The sequence below is a fragment of the Neodiprion lecontei genome, chromosome 1 (genome assembly GCF_021901455.1).
Source record: "Neodiprion lecontei isolate iyNeoLeco1 chromosome 1, iyNeoLeco1.1, whole genome shotgun sequence".
Classification (NCBI taxonomy): Eukaryota; Metazoa; Arthropoda; class Insecta; order Hymenoptera; family Diprionidae; genus Neodiprion; species Neodiprion lecontei.
Window position 1 is genome coordinate 33,200,350 of NC_060260.1, and position 22,916 is coordinate 33,223,265.

The following is a 22,916-nucleotide window of genomic DNA, read 5'->3' on the forward strand; positions in this document are numbered from 1 at the left end:
ATAATAATAATAATAATATCGAAAATAATAATAGTAATTACACGAACAACAATAATAGTACTAATAGTAATAAACATAATAATAATAATCGAAGGTAAATGTTACAGATTTAAATAGGAATTTGAGCTAAAACGTCTCCTGTGATTAAATAAAAAAAAAAAATCGGATCGTTAACAAATAAGTACGATAAATATAAATCACAGAATGTTGAAAAAAATTAGCGGTACTCCGTATCTGAAACTTGTGTTTTGTAATTGACGCACACATATCTATATATGTGTGTAAAAATTTGGAAGCACAAGTTTTAATTAGATATTACGAAGAAACTTACCAATACTTGAGAGATAAGTACGAGATTTTTCTATACTTTGTGTTGCGATTGCATTTTTTTTTGTATTGTAAAGAGAAAGATAATCCATTGACCTCATATTCAAACGTTCGGCTGAGATTAGCACCGCTTTTCAAGGAAATGCAATTCCCGAAGACGAAATTGGCCATTTTGAAGTCCTCGTTATACTTCGTTTTCCGGAGCAGAGCCATCGCTTATATGATCGAAAGGTACTTATGTAAAACTTAACTAGTGTTTATGCAATCGATCTGTTCACGTCAGACTTAAAAATCACAGTTTCTTACATGCGATTGCTACATTGTTCAGCTGGTGGATAAGCGTGGACGTACTTTCCAGCCAGACATTCGTAAACGAATATATTTTGTTGTATATGCAGAAGGATTATTAATGTTGAATCGTCAAAGAAATGTATAAGGCATACATCAATGTCTGTATCTTGTAAAAACGTATCTATATAGAAAATATGTGTATTTTTTGGTGTAATTGTATACAATTCGTTATGGTATCGGAGTGAGACTCCGGTACTGATCACTTTGGTATAATCACAATATCGTTTGAACGGAGATGTACGAACGGTTATTATACATGAAATTCTACTTAAAGAGCTCCTCCCCGTTACATATATTTGAATAATCTGCGTACTTCTATTGCACAGGCTCAGTTCTACGTAGTAATTTGTTCATCAAATAATAATTGTAGTATCGCTGAGATTCAATTATTTCCTACAAATCCGATTATTTTATCGCGTATGATTCGTTGGAATATTTGAATTGAAAATAATTACGACACTTTTATATGCGATACTTCGAACGAGCCTGTGCAAAGTGAATTCGCGGATAACTGGGAGTTACCGAATAAAATGAAGCCCTAGGGCACTACAACTAGCAGCCATTCATACGGGGTGTGACGGGATTCTGGGGAGCTAAAGGGCCTAAGGGTGCTCGCCAGCCCGTCGAAGAGAGTCCATCCTTAGAATCGGTATTTTTTTTGAAATTGTGCACCGAATAGCGATTGTACAAGCCCCATATGCTGTTCATCAATTTGCTATTGTACTTGAGCGGTGTTAACTCGGTGCCTGAAAAAAAATATATAAATAGTTGCCAATGTCTGTGAAACACGAGAGATAGTTCAAAATACGAAGTGGTGCAGGAAGATTAAATAGCGAAGCGTATAAAGTTCTCTCATACACTTAGGCAACTCAAATTAATGTACGGATTTTTCTACACGAGGCGAGTGACGATAATTTCTGTAACAATCGTGTAGTTTATACTCACTTTGATTGATCGGCTTGGCATTAGTGTACGAGTGATAGTTCCCCTTATTCTCGTTTCCACCTTCCGTAGCGTTCATCTCTGAAATCAACCAGATTCTTTCCTTGTTTTCGCGGACTTTTCGCGCCGCAAATACTCCCTGTGGTACAGCAGACATAATTCTCTTGCACTCTGTAAAAAATTGTATGATCAACTCATGAGATAAGGTCAACGAAATGACAGCCGAAAATGCTTGTCCGCACATTCTCGTAATTCACTTTTTCTTCTTCCTTTTCTTTTCTTTCTCGTATATTGTAGCAAAAGTTTAGAGATCACTGATCAGTGGGAAATTTGAATCGTTCGGATACGGTTAGCTGTGCGACGGGCATATAATACCTCTACATAAAGCAAAACAAATCATCGAAAGTTTATTTGCACGGAGACAAGACATGTGAAGCTTGGACTGAATCAGTCGGCAGTATACTGTCTGCAATGTTTTATCAGAATGACCTGGACCCCACTGGAAGGTCGGAAGGCAACCGTTATTCTTCCCCGCAAGCTCTTTCGCCCATTATATGATGTGGTCAACAACGTAATCTCCAAATTCATAATTCACAATCGCTAAATAAGGCGGGCTATTATCGTCGTGATAAATACTTGAACTTACTGTCGACTCGTATATTTCTCACATCACATTAAATATCTCGGCGTAATATTTTATTTCTCGTTATATACTTAGTTATAATTCTATGCACACATCAGCTATAACGTGCAAGAGACAATAAATGAACACAAATCCATAGATACGGTATTTTTATACATCATATAATATAATATAATACAATATTATACTGACCAGTACAGTTTTCGAAAAGCAGTTCAGCGACTTGATCTTTTGGAGTCGTGATTTTCACGCTGACCGATTTTCGACCCACAGGACTGAGTTCAGTCTTCCTTTTCTTATCTCCTTGAAAACTCAGTTTAATCGCTTTCAAATTCATACAGAATGACTGCGGAGGTTTCGTAGACAATATCATTAACTAGCCGAGATGTACATATATTGAAAAATTGATGAAAACGTGTAGCTATAGTGTCGTAATTCCACAATCACTGTATTGTACATGTATGAAAAGTTTTAGAGCTTAACGCATGAGAATCGGTACGTTCGAATAGCGCAGATATCAAACTGGCTCGGGGTAACTCGACGCTAGCTGTTTTATAAGTTTGCGAAGACCCGGGCATAGGAGGGATTAATCTGTGACGTTAACGTATCAACAGTCCGTGTTGCTATCATCTTGTGGATGAGGGACACTTAAGTCTTTGAAAATTGCGTACCCGTAATATGATTAACGCGGCGAGTGAAATGCACATTGTCAACATCTCGGACGTTTGTTGCGCGATGTTAAAACTGTACGTTTTTATTTCATTCTTTTTTTTTTTTTTGGTCTAAAGAAAAAGAAAAACAAAAAGGTTCCCAGTGCGTCACTTCGATTTATGCGAAACTCTTACGCGGAACGACGTATTTAGTTTTTATTACACCGTTCCGAGCGTCATAGTTACATGTGCGTTATTATCATTGCAAATTTTCATTCGGACTCACTATCAATTCGAACGCATCCCTGGACCACTTGTGGCGAGTTCACGGAAAGTCAAGTGATAAATGTATTTTATCTTCGACGAGATAATGTACGTGTCTACAATTTCGTGAACTCATAATATTATATTATTATATGTTGTTGGGATAATTCTTTGCACCGTAAAATAATTCCCTTCGGTTTCGTGAGTGTAATTCGAGTAATTTGTATTCAAGTGCTATAATTATTTAAGTGTATACGTAAGAATAATCTAGTACGATGCAATTGCTATCTACCATGAATTGCCACTTTAAGAAATATACACATATTTCATTTTTATCTTTGATTCTGCCTGTTATAACTGCAATTTACAACGCTCACTCTTTGGAACGGTGCCAATCCTTGTGATCATTTGTAATAAACTGATAATAGGTGAATGCAGTCCTTGAGGTGAATTAATGTTTCATCTGTCGTGTCATTTTCGGGTAAATCTCCGGAATAACAAATTCAAGGACTAAATATGTTGATATGATACACGATACGTATGCTACAAAAAACGTTGATACTACAGTGTTTATCATATGTTCGTGGAACCTCTTTGGAGCAGAATATATCTACGTGAATGTTGCGTACATACCTATTGAGTAAAAATAATTGACACGTCTTTGTAATTTGCAATCGTCAGAACTGACGTGTAAGATCTGGAATTAGCCGCATTCATAAACAAGAGACTAGTTCCACGCGTTACTATATCAGTCAGTAATTATTATATTGATATCACCGCGTGATCATCATCTGTGAATGTGCAGATTGCATAATATCGGGGTCACCAAAACCTCATTATCTATCGAGTCAAGGGTTGCTCGAAGAAAAGTAGAATCTTTGACGAATAGTGGAATACTGTGAAAAAAAAGTCCGTTCATTTTTTCAACAAAATTTCTTCGAAAGCTTTTCCCGATGTACAGTATGATAAATTTATGTATATTCGTGAAGTGCGGAATCTGCGCGACTCATTGTCAGATTGCCCTGAATAGGCAAGTTCACGCTTTTTATCAGTAAACAACATAACGCGTGTGTCCAGTCTGCTCATTTACGTTCGAATCATTTACCCCACTGCGAGGTTTTAATTAATATCTGCAAATTCGCGTTACTGACGATAACTTCGCCGATATCGCCCGAGTATCGGTGGGATGGTGACACAACAGTTATTACGAATCTAATTCTCGTAAACATATTTCTTTAGGGTAGTCGGAATATCGGGAATGTCACGTACGTCATAATAATGGAGTCCAAAATGGATTACGTGACTAACTGCATGTAATTCTAGCGTAATTCCTTCTGGAAAATCTCACTAGATTCACAAATAATTTGACGTACACTCATTTCGATCAAGTCTACAAACTTTATTCCTCTGAGATTAACTGTCGGTTTTCCGTGAAACTTCTTGCTCCGTCTCGGTTATTAATCGCTATGGCATTATCGTGACCTCCGGAAGTGAGTGTCTTAGACTCAATTAGCTCTGACAAGCATCACTGTAACTATTTCCGCTTTCACAGATCTGAATCTAAACTATTTCCAGATGACTGTCGCGGACGCTTCCGCAGCGATAAATATTTCCCTCTTGGATAATTGGCCGACGCTCTGATTACCTGCTTTAAACTTATGGTTTAGAAATGTCGATAGATATTATTATCGTTACTCGCTACGTATATGGAGCAATAAACTTGTATGATGTTAAAAACAGCGTCGGTTTTTCGTAGACCCAATTGATTGTACGATAAACCGATTGAATTTAAAAGTGGTAAAAAATAAATAGATACAGCGATTTGTTAACGTTTGTATACATATATGTATATATGTTTATTAATTCAACAAAGTTTAACAATAATAAAGTTCAAGTACAAAACCATTTCATCACAGAAGTCAACAGTTGTAAATGTTTTTTTTTCTTTCAATGATTCGTTTCGTAGTCATGTGTCCAAACTGGTTTCCGTTTTTCCCGGAAACCTTGGACACCCTCTTGTCCGTCCTTTAGCCTCAGATTCCCAACCATCATTTCACTCGCCATAGAACTAGCCGTCAAAGTGTCGACCTCCAGTTGCTCGTAAAGAAATCTTTTCCCTAGACGTACCACCGAGCGACTTTTCGCGTTGATAGTGCTGGTAATCGTTGTGATTTCTTCATCTATAAATTGAAAATGTTATGAAATGCAGAAAAACCTTTTATTAGCATATATTTGGTTACGTTACAGTAGCAGCCGTCACTTTCTTGCCAATTAGTAACATAAGAACTAGATAGATCACGCTAGATATGTAAGAAGACTAGATTCTATGACATAGTTATACTCAAGTAAAAGTCATCCCCCCCCCGTTGCCGTTACAGCTTATTGTTAGACACTGCCTCCGTTCTCGATCACCTTTTATAATTATAACTCATCTAGCTTTTTTCTCCCTTATTGCGACCGAATCGCAAACGTGAAAAATTTCCACCACTCACGATCGTTAATTCTGAAAGTTCCAAAGTGGACATTGATGCATGGCACACGTGTGTGCTATGAAACTTTTTATCGACTAAAATAAAGTGGGCTACTACTCTGCTGCGTCTGATCTGACTGGATTCAATTAATTACCGAGTTTACTGGCATCGGTTACTACTTTGCTAACTAGGCCAGCTCTGAGTGCTTCCTGAGCGGAAATTGGTATCCCGGTGAAAAGCATGTGGGCCGCAACTTTCCTCGGAACATTTCGGGCCAAGAATACTCCGGGTGTGGAGCAAAATATTCCAAAGTTCGCCCTAAAATAATGGACGTTGGATCATTGATATTAAAGTAATTTTCTTTGGCGCGATTATTTATGATTATTTCGTTTGTTTTAAACTTGTGGAAATTTAATAGCATTTCCATGCACTTTTTTTTTATGAGTAGTATTCCAGAGACAATTAATTTTCACATGTAATTCCACTCTACCCAGGTGTAGAGAAGCTGCTATTTTCCGTGCATACTGCCATGTCACATGCAGCGACCAATTGACAGCCGGCTGCGGCGGCTAATCCATCTACTGCTGCTATCACGGGTACCGGACTTTGCATCAGTGCTTTCATAAGATTCCCGGCTGTAGCAAAGACCTCCTTGTGGTGTTGCACACCATCGTTTGTTGTCTAATGACGAAGGAATCTTAGGTGAGCCCGGTAGACATATTGACACCAGAGAAAAGATCGAAATTTTTGTTAAGTTATTTTCCATACTTGTGTAATGTTTATTTGAAGGAAATAAATGTTTATACGTTTAAGAGAAATGTTTATTCCAATTGTAAACATTTGTTTTCATTTAGATAAACTAATCTGTTCCTCAGAACCAAACACACCTACCGTTCATTTATTTCCGAAGATAAACGATTACTCATTTTTTATTCATTGTTTATGTGTGATAGTTTTCATAAATGCATTTTTTCTCTGTACCAATTAATTCCTGGATTCATTACGAATAAGATATATTTTTTCGACGAAAATGCAATACGCAAGTTGTTATAAACTTTCGAGCGATAAGTAATGTCGAATACATTTATTACCGCGGTGTGGTAGGTATTATACGTTACATGTACATGTTATTTCGATAACTGATGGTCAGTGATCTAAGGTGAAAAAGAAAGACACTATATGTAGGTAACTATTTATGAAAGCGCGTGGAGATTCATGTCGTGCTTGAATTTTAACGCAGCATTACACGATACATTTTTTAATGCTGTAATTCGTATTTTTGTTTACACCAAAAAAAATGTATGTGTAATGTATAACGAAAACAGCGTAATGAACAGACAGACGTCACGGCAGATAATAATGTTACGCGTACCTGCCCGCATTGAAAATTTGTTCCACTGAACCAGATCGCTTACTGAACCCGGATAAAAAACATTATTCAGCCATCTAAATAAATTCTTTCTTCACATTAAGTAAACAGTTCTTATGTGGAAACGGTCAATAAGAAACAAATAACATATTGATTAAAAACAAAAGAATTAATTAAATGTTACATTCAGAATGAACGCCTTAGGATTTATTGCGATGATTTACTTGATTCAAATGAAGTTCTTTATTTTACGTTAATAAATTCGAAACAATTAGTATGATATTGGGGACATCCGAATAACAACTCTATACCTTTGAGAGTTAAAGTTACTTGAAATTGACGTCGATTACGTGGATCACCGTGTATAGTATTATACATTCGTTAACCTATATCAAGTCAAGCGATGGATATTCCTTGACACGCTGCAAGGTGGTATAATTAATTATGTATTATAATTTATACAGTTTTGAGTGCGTGGGCACCGTTCTTCCACTGCGGTGGCTAAAAGTCGCAAGACCTCGATATGTCATATCGAATAATAGAACGAAACGTATCGTCGCTATTATAGTAATTATATCGTGGTCCACGTTCCAAGAAAAACGTATCAAAAGATGCAACAACGTGCTATTGCATGCAATCTGATTATTGCATGGCTGTTATATACCCACCAATTCCTTGAGATTATGACCGGCTGAGAAAACTTTGCCGGGAGTAGCGCGTATGACGATAGATCTAAGAGACAGACTGTCCTGTTCTTTGGTCACATCGTCGATGAGAATTTTCATGGTATGCAGCGAGAGTGAATTTCTAGATTGTGAGTGACAGAGTGTAATCGTTCGTACGCCGTCATCGCTTTGCGTAGTTTCCACGTATCTCTCTGGACCGAGAAGTCTGTTGTTTGTGGAAAATGTCCTTGTAATAGATCGTCCCACCTGAAACGCATGGAAGAGATGAAGGTGTGTTATACATATACGTATACGTGCGTTTGAACGTGGAACGCACGTTCAAAACAATCCCGCTCGACGTTCGGCCGGCGTCGGATAAGTTCGGAAAAAATGGCGGGCGCGCAGAGCCGATTCTCGGAAGTGGAATAAGCCGATGTTTGTTTACCTACTGCCAATTGCGCACATAATAAAATAAAAATTGAGTACGCGGCGTAACGTTTAATACTGTTTCATACCCTCGATCCGAATTCCACCTGCTGTCTCAGCTGCCCTAACATTTCAGCAAACTGTCTGAATATCTTCACTCTATTGACAATCCGAAACAACCGACGGTTAATAACTGAATTAATCGAAGCTGGTATGCTGCTATCTTGTTCTCGCTTATACGCATGACGAAGCGAGCGCCTCGAGTCCGTCTGTCGGTGTTAACGTTGTCATGGAAACATTTATTTTCCGTAACAACTAACATGGCAGACGCTGAGGGTGAGTTTTTAGCTGTCAAATAGTCAATTGTGTGTTAGCTAAATTTTGTCGTCAGGTGATCGCGTTCGAAATAAATTCGAAAGTGCCGATGTATATTTCCGTGAGAAAAAAACCGGCGCACCGTCTACCGCGTCTCCTATTCCACATGTACGTTCTAGTTGCCGGTAGCATTTTCTAATTATATATGCAGATGTTCCTGCACCGGCTCGAATGCGCTCCCGACTCCTCGCGTATACGAAATAAAAACTCGCCTCCGGCTCTCTTCCCGTTGACGAAAATAACCTTCTTTATGAATTAACGCTAGAGCCTCGACTCTTTACGCCGAAGTTAAACCGTACACAACAGGGAAGAGGAGTGTAGGAGTGGGCACTCTTCGCTTTATACCTTACACCTATCCGCGCTGCACAGTCTCTTCAGATCTCAAGAGTGAGTCGCGCCTCTTTCTAAAACGCGGTCCACAGTACAGTATATATTAGTTTTGTACAAGTTATTATCGCATCATTATACTCCATGCTCTGTTGCGTGTCCAAACAGTCCGCTGCCACGGTGGACTCGTTATCGGAATCGTTGCGGGAGGAGGGTATAAGGCCGAGAGGTCAGAGGCCCGGTTCTGAGATCCGTCGTTTGCAGGTTGATTCTTTAGCCGCGAAATTATCACGGGAAGAAGGTACGGCATACACCAAAATAAAGACATAAGGCATTGGAGATTGGAATAATTAGGGGAAAAATCAGCAACGTCCACAATGTTCGTCAAGAATATTCTCCTAAGGATGTCCGCGCATATTCCTTTAATGGAAAGTTGCTCCCGTGTAGGCGATACGGATGCGGGGGCGAGAACGCGTCCGATGAATCGAGCCGTAAACTCGCGCCGCGCACTCTGAAAATTGCTGCAGGTGTCAGCCGACTCTCGACAGTTTCTAGTAGCGAACGTGCCGTGCGCGATATCCGTAAACCGATCCTAAACTATTGTAGAAAAATACACCGTCGCAGCAAGTGTCCGTTACCGTTTTATACTGTCTGTCTCGAGGTTTTTGTACGCTGGTGTATTTTTATTTCTCAATTTATAATTAACCGGGTCTTACGATGTCGTAAACAGTTAGGATAATAGTTGATCCACTACTTTTTTGCCCAGATTTTTTTAATTGCACGTTATGAGTGAGTTTCTTATGTCATTATTATCGCAATTTTTGACCTCGTTCGTTCGTGATAAGTCCTCTAATCGGTTATAACGCTGTCTGCAACAGTCGCGGTGTTATTTCATATATCTTGGATGTTTAATCGATGATGATTCATACGTGCCACCCTCTAATTTCTTCACAAATTCCCAGTCGGGAGTTTATAGGCAGACACGTGTATGCACGCGAGAAAGCTTTAAGAGATTCAGCCAACTTCGTAACCAATTCTTACATGGCAAATTCGGAATCGATGTGGTTTTAATTTCGTTTCTCTGAAGACATGTTATAATAAGCGAATTCAGCACAACATAATTAGTTATTCAGAACATAATTGAGCTACTCTAAATAAGATTCATGCCCCTAATTAATATTACACAAATTCAAAAGTATTTGTACTACATTTCCTACGTTTAATGATTAATCAAATAAGATTCTCTAAAAATCTGCTTCAAGGAGTTGCTTGTACAGATATGCCTAAGCCTATTACTGTGCTGTTATGCATGTAAATAATTAGCTGTCGCTAATAACGTTAACTACTGCCTTATACTTGCTTCTAGCTGTATCGTTTGGGTAAAGTCAATAAGCTGTATAGTAGAAAATTTTGGGTGTACAATTCCGCCGGTGTTATTTCTCGCAGTTACGCGATGAAAAAGTTTACAAACAGGCGTTATTTTTTCCAAAATCAGAACAAATGTCACCCTCACAGTCCACTCGAGAGATTTATTTAGCAAAATCTCGTCAGTTATTTTTGTTCAAGTGTCAAGTCTGCTTTCATGCCCATTGCGAGAGATAATCTACCTTACATTAGTCACACTCAACTTGCATTTCAGTATTCTCTCGGACCCCATTTATGGTGCAGTGATTGTACAGCCGTCAAATTCGTCATCCTTGGTCATGCTAAGTGTGTCTTGTACATAAGTCAAGCTAAAACATCACCGCATTAACACCGTTTATTGATCGGTGAATACTTTAAATATTATCGCAAGAGTTTATTAAGCCAGAAAAGCCCAACTTCCGGTACTTTGGGGTATAGAGGGGTTGGAAACTTTTTCACAGCCTAGATCTAAGCCAATGATAAAATTGCGGTTAACAGTTTCACTTGCGGTGAGGTAGAATGAAAAAAATACTCAACAGTTTTATGTACTAACCCTAAATACTTGGCAGTCGAGCGGACACGCTTCTGAGGCAAATGAACATTTATTGATCGGTAAAGAAGGCGAAAATTTTAGCAATTCTAATTAACTTTGAACAGTGTTTCGCGAGAGCGAGGAAACACCCAACTTCCGGAACTTTAGTGGCTTGTAGCTTCTGTGTACACAGTTTGGCCTGATTTGTTCCACGTGTAGTCAGTGTAGCCGTGTGCAGTACTAAAACCCTATGCATTAAAACAGTGATAACTTTAGCGTAAGACGCATCTGTGTGATAAACAAAGACGTAAGAAAGTATAATAAAGGAGGAAAAAATAAAAATTGGTAAATGGCCACAGATGCGCCGCCGGTCCTTCTACCATGCTCAATCTGCTCGCGGACGTTCAAGCCGCAATCATTGGAAAAGCACACAAAGATCTGCGAGCGAGCAGCCGCCAAAAAAAGAAAACCCTTCGACTCTGCCAAACAGCGTATCCAGGGCACCGATCTAGCCGAGTTTCTGCCTAAGCAGGGAAAGCGGCGGCCCATCCACGAGGACAAATCTTCCAAGCCCAAGACCACCTGGAAACAGACGCACGATGAATTTCTGCGTGCCATACGAGCTGCCCGTGGCGAAGCCGTAAGCTCAACTTATATTACATTATAAATATATCTGTAAGTTATTCTTAGTAGTGTTATATGGTGGGTTTCTCTAGTCGCTGAAAATATATTTTGATTTCCGGAATAGAAAGTCTCCTATAAAGTTACAATCGAGACACGAAGCAGTTCAAAGGGATTCGTTATTTAAAACCGAAGCGATATCGGTGTGTTTGGTTTATTTTCACGAGATTATCGCCAGAGTTGAATTTCCCCACCGTGATCTCATTCGCTTCTTTCGAAATCGTTGGACATCTTAATCACTATAGTATATTTCTAGATCAGGTAACGTTTTTTAAGATTTCATACGTATGTTTCCGGGTTTATAATAGATTCTGACCAAATGTAGAGGCACGAACTTTCCGAATTTTATGATTCTATCATACGCAGGAACATCGTCGTGGGCTCGGCTGTAATATATTATTACTATGTTTTTGCGAATTACAGTAATTGACGCCTTCTCGCACCAAAATCTCAAACTCGTTCCACCCACGTTGACAAACTTCGAGAAAGACTATATTGTGCGTCTTTTTAATCTACCCACTGCAATATTTGTATCTGTATACCTATGTATGCATAATAGAGAAAAAAAAATGGTTCCAGTAACGAGTACCGTCGTGTTATGAGTCATTTATGTCTTCGACCTCGACATGAAGACCCTTTCGATGCAATCCCCATATACTTATTACTGCATAGATGAGCAAGATATTGCACAACCTGCTTATCACCTGATAACCTTCACTTATTCATTATCCTTCCGTATGTGCGCAGTCCTGCGCTGGCCTCGATCGCGATTTTGTGATCGATTCACCCACGCAAGGTTTCGTGTTTATGTATAGTAGAGAATCATATTCATCAGCCTTTTACGCCCACTTAAGACCTACCCACGCGATGAAACGTAACAACACCGGGTGTATCAAATTGTGTAAATGCCGTTAGCCTTTACAGAACTTTAAAGGGATAAATTTGTTTGCAAAGGATGACGTATCGGCACCGCGGCAGGTGGCCGCTGTTGCCCCTACGACGGCTCCAACTCGTGCCAACGAGAAGGGTACATGTCCCACGTGCAATCGGCAATTCGGCATCAAAGCCTACGACCGGCACGTGGCTTGGTGCAAAGAACGTGCAACTCGTCTTCCGGTAAGCCCAGCGACAAACATTGCGAAGGAGCGTCTAGAAGCTCGGATAAACTACCGAGCACCGACACTGAGAAACCGCCGGTTGACCAACCGAGAGAAGTATTCCCCTGGTTCGACAGTGAACATATCTACGGCAAGCAAAATGTCACCACCTGGATCAAAGCCTAAGGAAAGCGCATCTGTACCCAGCTGCGCTAAAGCTAGCGACAGTCTTGTGAAATCGAAGCCAGCAGCCGCGTGAGTATTCTTAATCCGTTCCTCAACTAGATCCTTCGTTCCATTTGTCGCATACCTAGCCTAAAGATCTCCCACAGACTCAACTGTCAGTAGCTAGACCACTGGCTTTGCAACTTATTTACAGCCGGCCCTCGTGTAGTCTGTATCGTTCCTTGTTGTTTGACATGACCATTTTAATGAGTTCCTTTTGCAGCAGACGTTTGGGGCATACCAAAGAAATACCGAATATACCTGGGCCGATGAAATCACGCTTGGTGGATCGGACTAACAGGTGAGAGGGAGTATTAGAACTGTGGTAGGACGAACTAGATTCAAGTGAATAGTATAACATTAGTAGTACTTGAAGTAGAAGGGTGCATGAGGAGAAGGGAAAGGGCTGAGGTATTAAAACCGAGAAAATATTTAACTCGAAGACTGGTAACTTATCAACTGATTTTGCAATTGTTAGAAGTAGAAAATTGTTTTTCATTTTTCTTCACGACCAAATTGATTTGTTCACACGACTTCAACTCCTTTGGTAATATTTAAAGTATCTTACTAAAGCATGTAGGAGCTAACTGCCTTCTCCTGATGACCTTGACCCTGTTTCCTCCTCCTCAGGCCGGCCGAAGAATACGAGTCCGGACCCATGTCTACTCGAACCTCTTCCTCAAATCCTCGACGTCCCCTATTGCCTAACGCCTCCCCAAAATCTGTCAAAACCACCATTAAGAATACGCCGCCACCCCCAAAGTCAGCGCGTCGGTCAGAAATCAGGTCCAGTCTGTCACCGCGTCTTTGTAAGATACACGAGTCCACTAGCAGCGAGCCTGTGAAATTAAAAATAAATTTGCTTTCGGTAAGAGGTTACAATAACCCAAAAGTAAATGACATCGATGTAAATCAGGACGTTATCGGCATGTCAGTCCAACCTTGCAACATTCATAGAGAACATAGCATGACCAGTTGGAAACGGATCAGCGAGGAGAAAACAGATTCACAGATCATGACAGGCAATACGGATACTTCAAAAATGAAAAATATTAGTGTTGAAGAGCAGGATAGTGAGAAGTGCAGGGGTGGGGTATCAGAGATCGTTTGTAGTGAAAAATGTGGTGAAGATGATGAGTTTGAGAAAGCTGCTGAACGCCATCGCCAAAGTTCGTTGATAGTGTCCCCAAAAGTCATGGAATGCATTCGGCCATCCGAAGTCGCGAATACCGCTGATACCTCAAAACTGTCCTGGGTTAAGAATATAGAAGAACTTGATAAGACTTATTTGATTAAGGAGTCACGTGATTCAGATCCCGATTCACTATGCTTATTAATCCCGCCGAGGAAATGGAAACCAATAAAAAATAGCCCCCGGGTGGAATTTTACGTAAAAGATAGAATGATGACGACTGTCTCAGAGTCCACAATCAACTTCTATGAAGACCATGGTAACTTGGACTGCTCTGCAAGTCCCATGAATTTCAATGGACACGTTAACTTCACTAGCACACCTGTTCTAGATAATCTTGATGTTGATCATGCTGATGATATGACTGATACAGTACAGAATCTAGAAGCTGGGAAGGACATTATTGCTCAAGAAGATGTTGTATTGTCAACAGAGCCAGGAATTGCATGGCTAGCTGATACCACGCTGCAGCAAGAGGCGTCAATGGCATTAGAACTAGAATTAATCCATTCTACAGCGAATGATCCTGCACTTCAGGAAACAACGGTGATTATTACGCCAATTGAAACACCCGTGCAGCCTTCACCGGAGACATTTTGCAAGATAACTGTTCAGAACGACTCGCCGAAAGTTAAATCAACCAGGATGAGTCGTAGGAAAAAGAAAAAGAAAAATGCCGTTGTAAAACTCACTCCCCGTTTAAAACCTCTCGATCAAACAGCTCTGGTCACAGAACAGCCTTTGAGTTATACTGATTTTAATAAGATTTATGAATTACCATCGAACCCGCAAATTGATGCAAAGCAAACTTGTGCTCACGTTGTTAGTCCGATTCCGAGAAGCTCTATTAAAACCAAGTCTCCTTTAAAACATCGGAAGCAGCGGGCTTTGACGGATTGCAGTGAGTCGCAGTCACAAGAAATCGAGGTCTGCCAAAGAGGTAATAAAAGTGCACCTCGTAATCCAACGCAAGTGGATTCAGAATTTGATTCGTCGTTCGAATTAAAGGCTTCTCCATTTCCATCTCCAAGAAGTTCTGTGAACTTGATGGCGAGTCCTCCAAGTAAAAATTGCAACTATAGAAAATGTTCGTTAAAACCATCAAAGAATCGTCTACAAGCTTCAGTGGAAGAGGTTGGAACCGTTATTCAGGAACAAGAGGATGAAAATTCAAGAAAGGATTGGTTTAGCGATCACTGTACGGCTAGATTAGGTAGACGTGGTCAAAAACTAGAAGCAACGAAAAAACAGTTAAAGCATTTGGATCTTCAGAAAAAAGAAAATCGCTCCTTTAAATCGTTGGATGGTTTTCACGACGGGTCAGCTCCTGATCCAAGCGCTATCGACGACGAAATTTCCAGGGTCACGACGCCCCAACTATCATCAACACGATCTATTGACACAGTGTCTTCGTCATCGCATCAATACAGTGGCGTGAACCCTTTGAGCGGGTCTCTAAAGCCAGAGTGTGGTGATAGACGAAGATGCGGGACTTACGTAATAGAGAAAAGATCAGTTCATGGTACTTCCCAGAATTACAACCCCGCGTCGGACGAGTCCCTCGAGGATAAGCCAATAGAGAAGCGACGTAAAACGGACCCAATGCAACAAGATTTGCATGAGACGGATGTTGGAAAAGGTGATCCAGTGATTGGTCATGAACCTGGGGATGGTTACAGTCTGAATGCAACGCTCACCGATTCAAGAAATTTCTTGGAGACAACGCTCGAAGATGACGTCTCGGTAGACGTCGATGTGCGGAAAATATATGACAAATATATAAACAACAACTTTGACTATGACAGCGAAAATACTGTCGGCGGAAGTTACTCAAACGAAGTTGATTTTGGTAAGGAACAAATTGTGATGGGCGATAAGGATGATCGAGGCTTTCAAAAGATTACGAAAGTTGCTTCGGATTCGAATGTGATTCAGGTTAAGACTCCGCGGTCTCCGGAGAGAGTAATTTCAAAATCAAGTTGCCAAGAGGCTTTTGATACGCAACGACGGATTCGTAGGAACATGAATATCTTAAGAGGGAGTACTGACAGTCTGGTGTCAATGGTGGATATAGCATCGAGGAGCATTCAGTTGATTTCTTCTTCAGGCTGCTATGACAGAGAAATTTGCAGAATACAGCCGATCAGAAGTGCCATTAACACGGAAAGATTGCCAAAGTTTTTACCGGAGATCAACCAGGCAGAAGATGTCGTCGTAGCTTCAGAGAGCGTGGAAAAGAAGAAAAAATCATCGGACTCAACGTATTGGGAAAAAGCATCTAGAGTGTCCCAACACAGACTTATAAATCTCTACCCTCCGAAAGAAAAGTTTCGATTTATCAAGAAAAATCCCAAAAGCCAATTCCTTCCACCTATCCAACCTGGAAGTCCTCTCTCCATCGAACGTCCAAGGTAGGACTAACCGTCAAACGTCACATACTAACCCTCCTTAATATTCGTAGGAGTGAACTGTCGTTTCGAGTCGTCCGCCGTAGTTATTCAAGAAGTCCACCAAACTTTAATCTCATGCTTAGACGTAGAATGTAAGTCTATGTGGTTTCAATGGCACGTACATGCAGTAACTAGTTAAAAAACTTTAGCTGCGCAGTGCACAAAACACATTGACACGTTAGTGAAAACTCGTACTGATTAGACATTGATTAAACTTCTAACTAGAATATTAATGCATGCAAAAATTTCAGCTATACACGTGCATGCGATGTAGGCTATTATATTTGGATACGTAAGCATTGTGGTCCTCAATTCTTAATTAATGACTCGCTGCACCGATTGGTCAGTAGTGACCATGTCTCACCATCACAGTAGCGATCGGAGTATAAGGCGATGGCTGTTTTCAGCGGAGCCAACCAGGACTACGACCCGTTCGTGACTGCTGAAAGGCAAATCAACGAGTTGTTCGCGGATACTAATGATCAGTTCCTGACGGAGGGTCTGCCGCTGGAGGGCAATCGCTCTCCACCCAGTGATACAAAAGTCACGCAATTCCCGCTTTCGCATTCCTCAGCTTTTGTCAAATATCCCTCTTCACCGCGGGCTAATAAACGCGCTTCCGTTATCGCGCCACCGTCAGAATTTGACGATTTTATATCTGACTTCTCTAGCGACTCGACCGAGACGAATTCCACGTCTCAGGATTTTTTTATAAACAATTTGCAGATGCAAACGCGGGACGCAAACGACTTCGACAAACTGACAGAAGACTGTACCAGACGCGTGGTTATCGACAAGTCAAAGGTCGCGTTAGACGCAGATGTTAACGAGAACTCTTGTCGTGGCAAGACGTTTGTTAGCTCGATAGAAAGGTCACGTAAAATTCTTGAAAAGGTTTCGCCGAAAGTTGTTCGGCCTGCCATGAACAGGTCGCATTCAGTTCGCTCTACAAGGGCTACATCGGCACCTAGAGCACCGGAGCGCAAGAGTTCACTTAAGAAATCGATATCACATACGAATGATTACTCGGGTGTTTCGAACGCGTCGAATAACAATGGCTACGGGGCTTTGTCCGGGAGTAATTTGAGCCTTAGTTCAATGCTGTCCTCGGAGGCAGACATAAAAAGATCAAATTCGGTGTTCGACGAACTCTTGAGCTCCTTCGAAGACGACGGCTCTTCCTTTCCGTCCCTGAAATCCTTCCTAAAGAGTGATTCCGTCTCTACCTCAATGTCCAGCCAGGTTCCGGATAGCAGGCTGCGCAACGGGATGATCAGCGACGAGGAATTATCATCGCCGGATAGCTACAAACGCCAGAACCACAGCAAGCTGAGTGCCGACTCTGCCTACAGCAGGTTATTTTTTTCTTTACGCTACACAATCGTGTATTTCGACCTCGGACACTTTTGCAACTTGGAATATAATGCCTTCAAATATTTGCACCGGGTTTATCATGACATTTTATTATTATAGATGTTTTTTGTCACCGCTCGTGATAATTTAGACATTTTTTTCAAAGCTATATTCGTATACGTTGTAACAATAGGAGTTGTTATGAGAAGATTGCGCATGCCTAAATCACCATAAACTTTGTCCTTGTAGTCTAAATCGCAAATGTTCCAACCATGGACGCAGCACGAACGATGTAGGATCCCGAATCGAGCAGGAACCATTGCTAAAGCACGGGGATGCTGAAGTTACACCGGGAAAATTGAAGATGTCTAAGTTTTGCCACGAGTGCGGATCTAGATTTCCCGAACCAGCGAAATTCTGTTGTGAATGTGGTGTCAAGAGGCTTGTTCTCTGAGCAAGCGGTCAGAGTTTTGAACTTGAAAATACAACCCATCTTCTCTTCCTGAGAAACCTGCTGGATATCTCCAACGGTTTCTCACCTGGCCTTGTCACCCTCTTGGTGCCGAAGCTACACACATACATAGAGCATGCATGGTAAACTAGAAGGTATACCGATCACGCATGGAATATATGTAATAATAAATCCGTTCTCTTCAACACACAATCGGGCGTGCCTCCCCACAGTTTTTCTCAAATAATTTTTATCACGGGTCAAGAGAGTAAAAAATACTAATTTCCAAGCCTGCGTCAATCGCTTGTGATAAAACGAGATAACCATTCACTACACATGTTACTTATACGTAACGGTTGTTAGTGTATCTAAATTTTGCTAGTCGGCCTTAAAACATTTGACATTTTGCTATAATAATCATTATGCCAGATGGGCAATTGAGGATATGTACCACATCCAATTCGAGGCATATGCGATTAGAAATTTTTATATCTTTTCGCACGTAATATAGTAATTTAAAAGTTCCGATTTGTATTTTTATACTTAACTACTTACTGTCAGTCGTTATTCTGAAATCATGTGGAAATGTGTTGAGCAAATTCTGTTGTTCGAGTAAATAATACGTCGTAACTTAGATATTTCCTTAAAAATTAAGGAAAGAATGCACCGATCACATAACATCATGTGTATTACTGTTGGTTTTCAGTTGGCGTTTATTTGATTGGAAAACGATATTCCAATTTATGATAACGCAAATTCTAACTCACACCTCCGTGTGTGGATTTTATTGATATTGAGTTTTCCCCCTTGCAATAACATTATTGAGCGATTGAGACAATCATATATGCACCGCACGTCATGTAAGTCGAACGGTATCACTAGTTTGTTGAAATGTCACCATTTTTGGTTTTTGTTAAAAATGTATATCGCTAAGTTTATCATATTTTATGTGAACATTTTTTTTAAATAATTTATTTAGCGCGTGAAGGGTGACTGTTGTGTAATACTTATTTATGCAAATTAGTCGTGTTATTTTCGATTAATTTTTTTGTTGATTTTAATCGTTTAATTATATAGTTTACATATTAATCACCCATATACTCACACTTTATTGTTGAAATGATTTCATAAACCAGCTAGATTTATCGTAATCATAATAATAATTTTTCTGTACTTATAGGTAAAATAAATTATTATTCCATGCGAATACGAGTCACATCGTTATGATTGAATATCCAGATGGCAGTTTCAAGTTTTAATCATAATTTTCAAAATATAAATATTGCTAGCCATTGATTATTCAGAGATTATTCATGTATAAAACAAATAAAATAGCTACTTTCTCTGTCATTCGAGCAATATGTGCTTGACTGCGACATAACATTATTATAAAATAGGTTGAGAGCTTCAAACTGAAATTGTTGAATCATGAAAGAGAACGAACAAGCTGCTTCAATTTCTGTTTACGTTGTTCTCGAACTACCAAGGTTCAAAGAGTATGCCCGATGTTTCAAGAATAATATTTATCATGAAACATCCTCTATAATTCACTAAAAATATTGAAATATTTATACTATTTATAAATTGCATGATTATCATTCCTATAGTTCATAACAAGACTGACTTTGCACATATGTAACCAAATTTATTACTAGTATGTACTGTAACTGAGAATGGGCAGCAAATCGTCGCGCCTGAGGTACGAGTTATGCAGATAGAAAAATCCTTGAACTTAAATTAAGTTACTGAATTTCGATTTAGACACTAGGATATATATCTGTGTAGTTGTACAAATACTAAAACACTGATACAACTGTAACGAATTACACCTAACCCGTGAGTTGTATTTTTTCAAGTGCAATAAAGTAATATGCTTATACATTGTTCGAGCTTTCGATTATTCGTTGCGAAGCATATCTACGAGTGTGATATTATAATGACGATCTGGTAATTTATATCTTGTTATTGATAAAGTATCATCTTAAAATTATTTCATTTGTACTACCAGTCATCCGTGTGTTTCGTTTCTGTAACAAGCGCAACTGTGATTGCTGTGAGGACATTGCGATCAATGATTCAAAAGATACGACGGAAAATGAAGGAATCGTGATGTATTCGACGATGTATTCCAAGATTCTCTATACACAGTTTTGGTTTAGTTCCTAAGGGGCCGATTGGTAACGAAGGCTTTTCAAAATAACTTCTGGGACATGAATTTTGAGCAGCGGAAGACCACATGAAAATTAGACTAACCCCTTTGCAATCTTGTCGCTGAATATTGGCGATATCAGGAGCATCTTGAGTTGACTATATTCAACAGCAACGGGTCAAAGATTACGGCCGAAAAACGAGAAATTTTCTTCGTACCTTCTCAGCTGTTGCTCCAACGAGGTTTTGAATGTCTTTTCTGGTTTCCTTGGGGTGCAATTAGTCTAGAAAGGGTCATTTAAATCAATTCCGAGACGAAAAATTTTTGGCGTCAAAATCATCGAAAAAGCCAGTACTTAACCTGTGTGGACTTACCGACTTGTCGGTGATACAAGAAATTAATAATGAGGATAAATTTCTTCGAAAATTCGTGGCAAAACAGTCATTTCATTAAAGTATAGGTACCCGAGAGAAGAATGTATACATAGATCATAAATAATAATAGATCAGATGTAATGATGATGCAGAGACGAAAAAGTATATATGTATATGCGGTCCATGTACGATATTAACATATATGACCCATTTACGTGATGCATACTATAAATTTTATAATTTTCCAACAGACAAACTAGATTATCTATAATAATCGGCTATGATATGAAAGTAGAAGAATTATTCATTTGGAAATGGGATTCGATTCGACAGGCGCTCGATGTATTCCATAACATTAATATTCATAATAATTCCAACAACTTTTCATTTGCTCTCTCGATCTTAAATTTTCGTAGGCATAGAATCGAAACAATGTTTTAGCTAGTCGCAAGCAAAGTATCTACGTTGAGTAGAGAAGCAGAATTGTTTTTCGAAAAGAGTTCGTATGGCAAAAATTTCAGAGCAACTGTAATACATCACGGATGCGCTAATTTTGATAGAGATGAAATGAATACTCAGTATATGAGACAGTATTTAACGCAGTGTCCTGATTTAAAGACCTAAAAAGGTGATTGTCGGCGATTTTTTTTTCTTTGATAGGGAGAGATAGAACGAAGCTTCTTAAAACTTCGAATGTATTTTAACACACATTTGAAAGGTACGAGCAGCGTTATTAGCTAACCCGTTAACTGAAGAATATATCATTAGTCAACAGCTGACCATCAAAGGGCCTAGTCGCTTGAATGTGGAATCGGCAGGAAAGATAAAGTGCGTATTTCTTGTCTGAAATGAGCGAACTAAAATCATTATACATCATATCATATCATCATACATCATACATCATACATAGTAGTGAAGTTGGAAACCAAAGTTTGAATGTCGGATGTTCAGAAAATGACGTCACCCAAAATTTTTTTTGTCTTGACGTCATCGATCTATATATACGAAAATCAGCTAGCCGAATTCCTCAGTCTGGAAACAACCGCGCAGTAGAGCGGACGTATGAAAATCGCGCTCCGTAGATTTCGAGTACCGGGTTCTGTACCTCCTAGACCCTGCGCTCCGGGTCCGCTTCCTGGTGGAACTCGAATTCCAGGACAAGCGCTCCGTAGTTTCTATGCTCGAGGTCCACTACCTGGTGAAACTCGACTTCCAGGACAAGCGCTCCATAGTTCCTGCGCTCCAGGTCCGCTACCTGGTGAAACTCGACTTCCAGGACAAGCGCTCCATAGTTCCTGCGCTCCAGGTCCGCTACCTGGTGAAACTCGACTTCTAGGACAAGCGCTCCATAGTTCCTGCGCTCCAGGTCCGCTACCTGGTGAAACTCGACTTCCAGGACGAGCGCTCCGTGGTTCTTGCGCTCTAGGTCCGCTACCTGGTGAAACTCGACTTCCAGGACGAGCGCTCCGTGGTTCTTGCGCTCCAGGTCCGCTACCTGGTGAAACTCGACTTCTAGGACAAGCACTCCGTGGTTCCTGCGCTCCAGGTCCGCTACCTGGTGGAACTCGACTTCCAGGACGACCGCTCCGTGGTTCTTGCGCTCTAGGTCCGCTACCTGGTGAAACTCGACTTCCAGGACGAGCGCTCCGTGGTTCTTGCGCTCCAGGTCCGCTACCTGGTGAAACTCGACTTCTAGGACAAGCACTCCGTGGTTCCTGCGCTCCAGGTCCGCTACCTGGTGGAACTCGACTTCTAGGACAAGCACTCCGTGGTTCTTGCGCTCCAGGTCCGCTACCTGGTGGAACTCGATTTCTAGGACAAGCGCTCCATAGTTCCTGCGCTCCAGGTCCACTACCTGGTGAAACTCGACTTCCAGGACGAGCGCTCCGCGGTTCTTGCGCTCCAGGTCCGCTACCTGGGGAAACTCGACTTCTAGGACAAGCGCTCCATAGTTCCTGCGCTCCAGGTCCGCTACCTGGTGAAACTCGACTTCTAGGACAAGCACTCCGTGGTTCCTGCGCTCCAGGTCCGCTACCTGGTGGAACTCGACTTCTAGGACAAGCACTCCGTGGTTCCTGCGCTCCAGATCCGCTACCTGGTGGAACTCGATTTCTAGGACAAGCGCTCCATAGTTCCTGCGCTCCAGGTCCGCTACCTGGTGGAACTCGACTTCTAGGACAAGCGCTCCGTAGTTCTGG

At 40.5% G+C, this 22,916-nt stretch overlaps 3 protein-coding genes across 3 annotated transcripts; 1 reads left to right on the plus strand and 2 right to left on the minus strand.

Moving 5' to 3' along the window:
- Nucleotides 1-800: 800 nt before the first annotated feature.
- On the minus strand, nucleotides 801-2,807 carry LOC107226804. Its single transcript, XM_015667726.2, has 3 exons — nucleotides 2,456-2,807; nucleotides 1,624-1,791; nucleotides 801-1,424 (listed from the first exon to the last, which is right to left on the minus strand). Exons 1-3 carry the CDS (start codon nucleotides 2,634-2,636, stop codon nucleotides 1,231-1,233), a joined length of 543 nt encoding a protein of 180 aa, XP_015523212.1. The 5' UTR covers nucleotides 2,637-2,807; the 3' UTR covers nucleotides 801-1,230.
- Nucleotides 2,808-5,122: 2,315 nt separating this feature from the next.
- LOC107226811 (enoyl-CoA hydratase domain-containing protein 3, mitochondrial) lies at nucleotides 5,123-8,370 on the minus strand. Its single transcript, XM_015667734.2, has 5 exons — nucleotides 8,198-8,370; nucleotides 7,686-7,949; nucleotides 6,139-6,329; nucleotides 5,803-5,966; nucleotides 5,123-5,357 (listed from the first exon to the last, which is right to left on the minus strand). The coding sequence occupies exons 1-5, from the start codon at nucleotides 8,237-8,239 to the stop codon at nucleotides 5,125-5,127; spliced, it is 894 nt and encodes a 297-aa protein (XP_015523220.1). The 5' UTR covers nucleotides 8,240-8,370; the 3' UTR covers nucleotides 5,123-5,124.
- A 312-nt stretch (nucleotides 8,371-8,682) lies between these two features.
- Nucleotides 8,683-20,074, plus strand: LOC107226795. The gene is made up of 7 exons (XM_046746675.1): nucleotides 8,683-9,111; nucleotides 11,106-11,386; nucleotides 12,382-12,779; nucleotides 12,973-13,050; nucleotides 13,380-16,352; nucleotides 16,799-17,746; nucleotides 17,994-20,074. The coding sequence occupies exons 1-7, from the start codon at nucleotides 8,955-8,957 to the stop codon at nucleotides 18,196-18,198; spliced, it is 5,040 nt and encodes a 1,679-aa protein (XP_046602631.1). The 5' UTR covers nucleotides 8,683-8,954; the 3' UTR covers nucleotides 18,199-20,074.
- Nucleotides 20,075-22,916: the final 2,842 nt, after the last annotated feature.

Coding starts and splice junctions, on each gene's coding strand:
- LOC107226804 (XM_015667726.2), bottom strand. CDS start 2,636: ATGATATTGTCTACGAAACCTCCGCAGTCATTCTGTATGAATTTGAAA. Junction 1,792..2,455: donor GCTTTTCGAAAACTGTACTG/GTCAGTATAATA, acceptor AATTTTTTACAG/AGTGCAAGAGAATTATGTCT. Junction 1,425..1,623: donor TGCCAAGCCGATCAATCAAA/GTGAGTATAAAC, acceptor ATTTTTTTTCAG/GCACCGAGTTAACACCGCTC.
- LOC107226811 (XM_015667734.2), bottom strand. CDS start 8,239: ATGTTAGGGCAGCTGAGACAGCAGGTGGAATTCGGATCGAGG. Junction 7,950..8,197: donor AGGTGGAATTCGGATCGAGG/GTATGAAACAGT, acceptor CATGCGTTTCAG/GTGGGACGATCTATTACAAG. Junction 5,967..6,138: donor AGCAGCTTCTCTACACCTGG/GTAGAGTGGAAT, acceptor CCATTATTTTAG/GGCGAACTTTGGAATATTTT.
- LOC107226795 (XM_046746675.1), top strand. CDS start 8,955: ATGCTCTGTTGCGTGTCCAAACAGTCCGCTGCCACGGTGGACTCGTTA. Junction 12,780..12,972: donor AAATCGAAGCCAGCAGCCGC/GTGAGTATTCTT, acceptor TTCCTTTTGCAG/CAGACGTTTGGGGCATACCA. Junction 16,353..16,798: donor CTCTCCATCGAACGTCCAAG/GTAGGACTAACC, acceptor GGCTGTTTTCAG/CGGAGCCAACCAGGACTACG.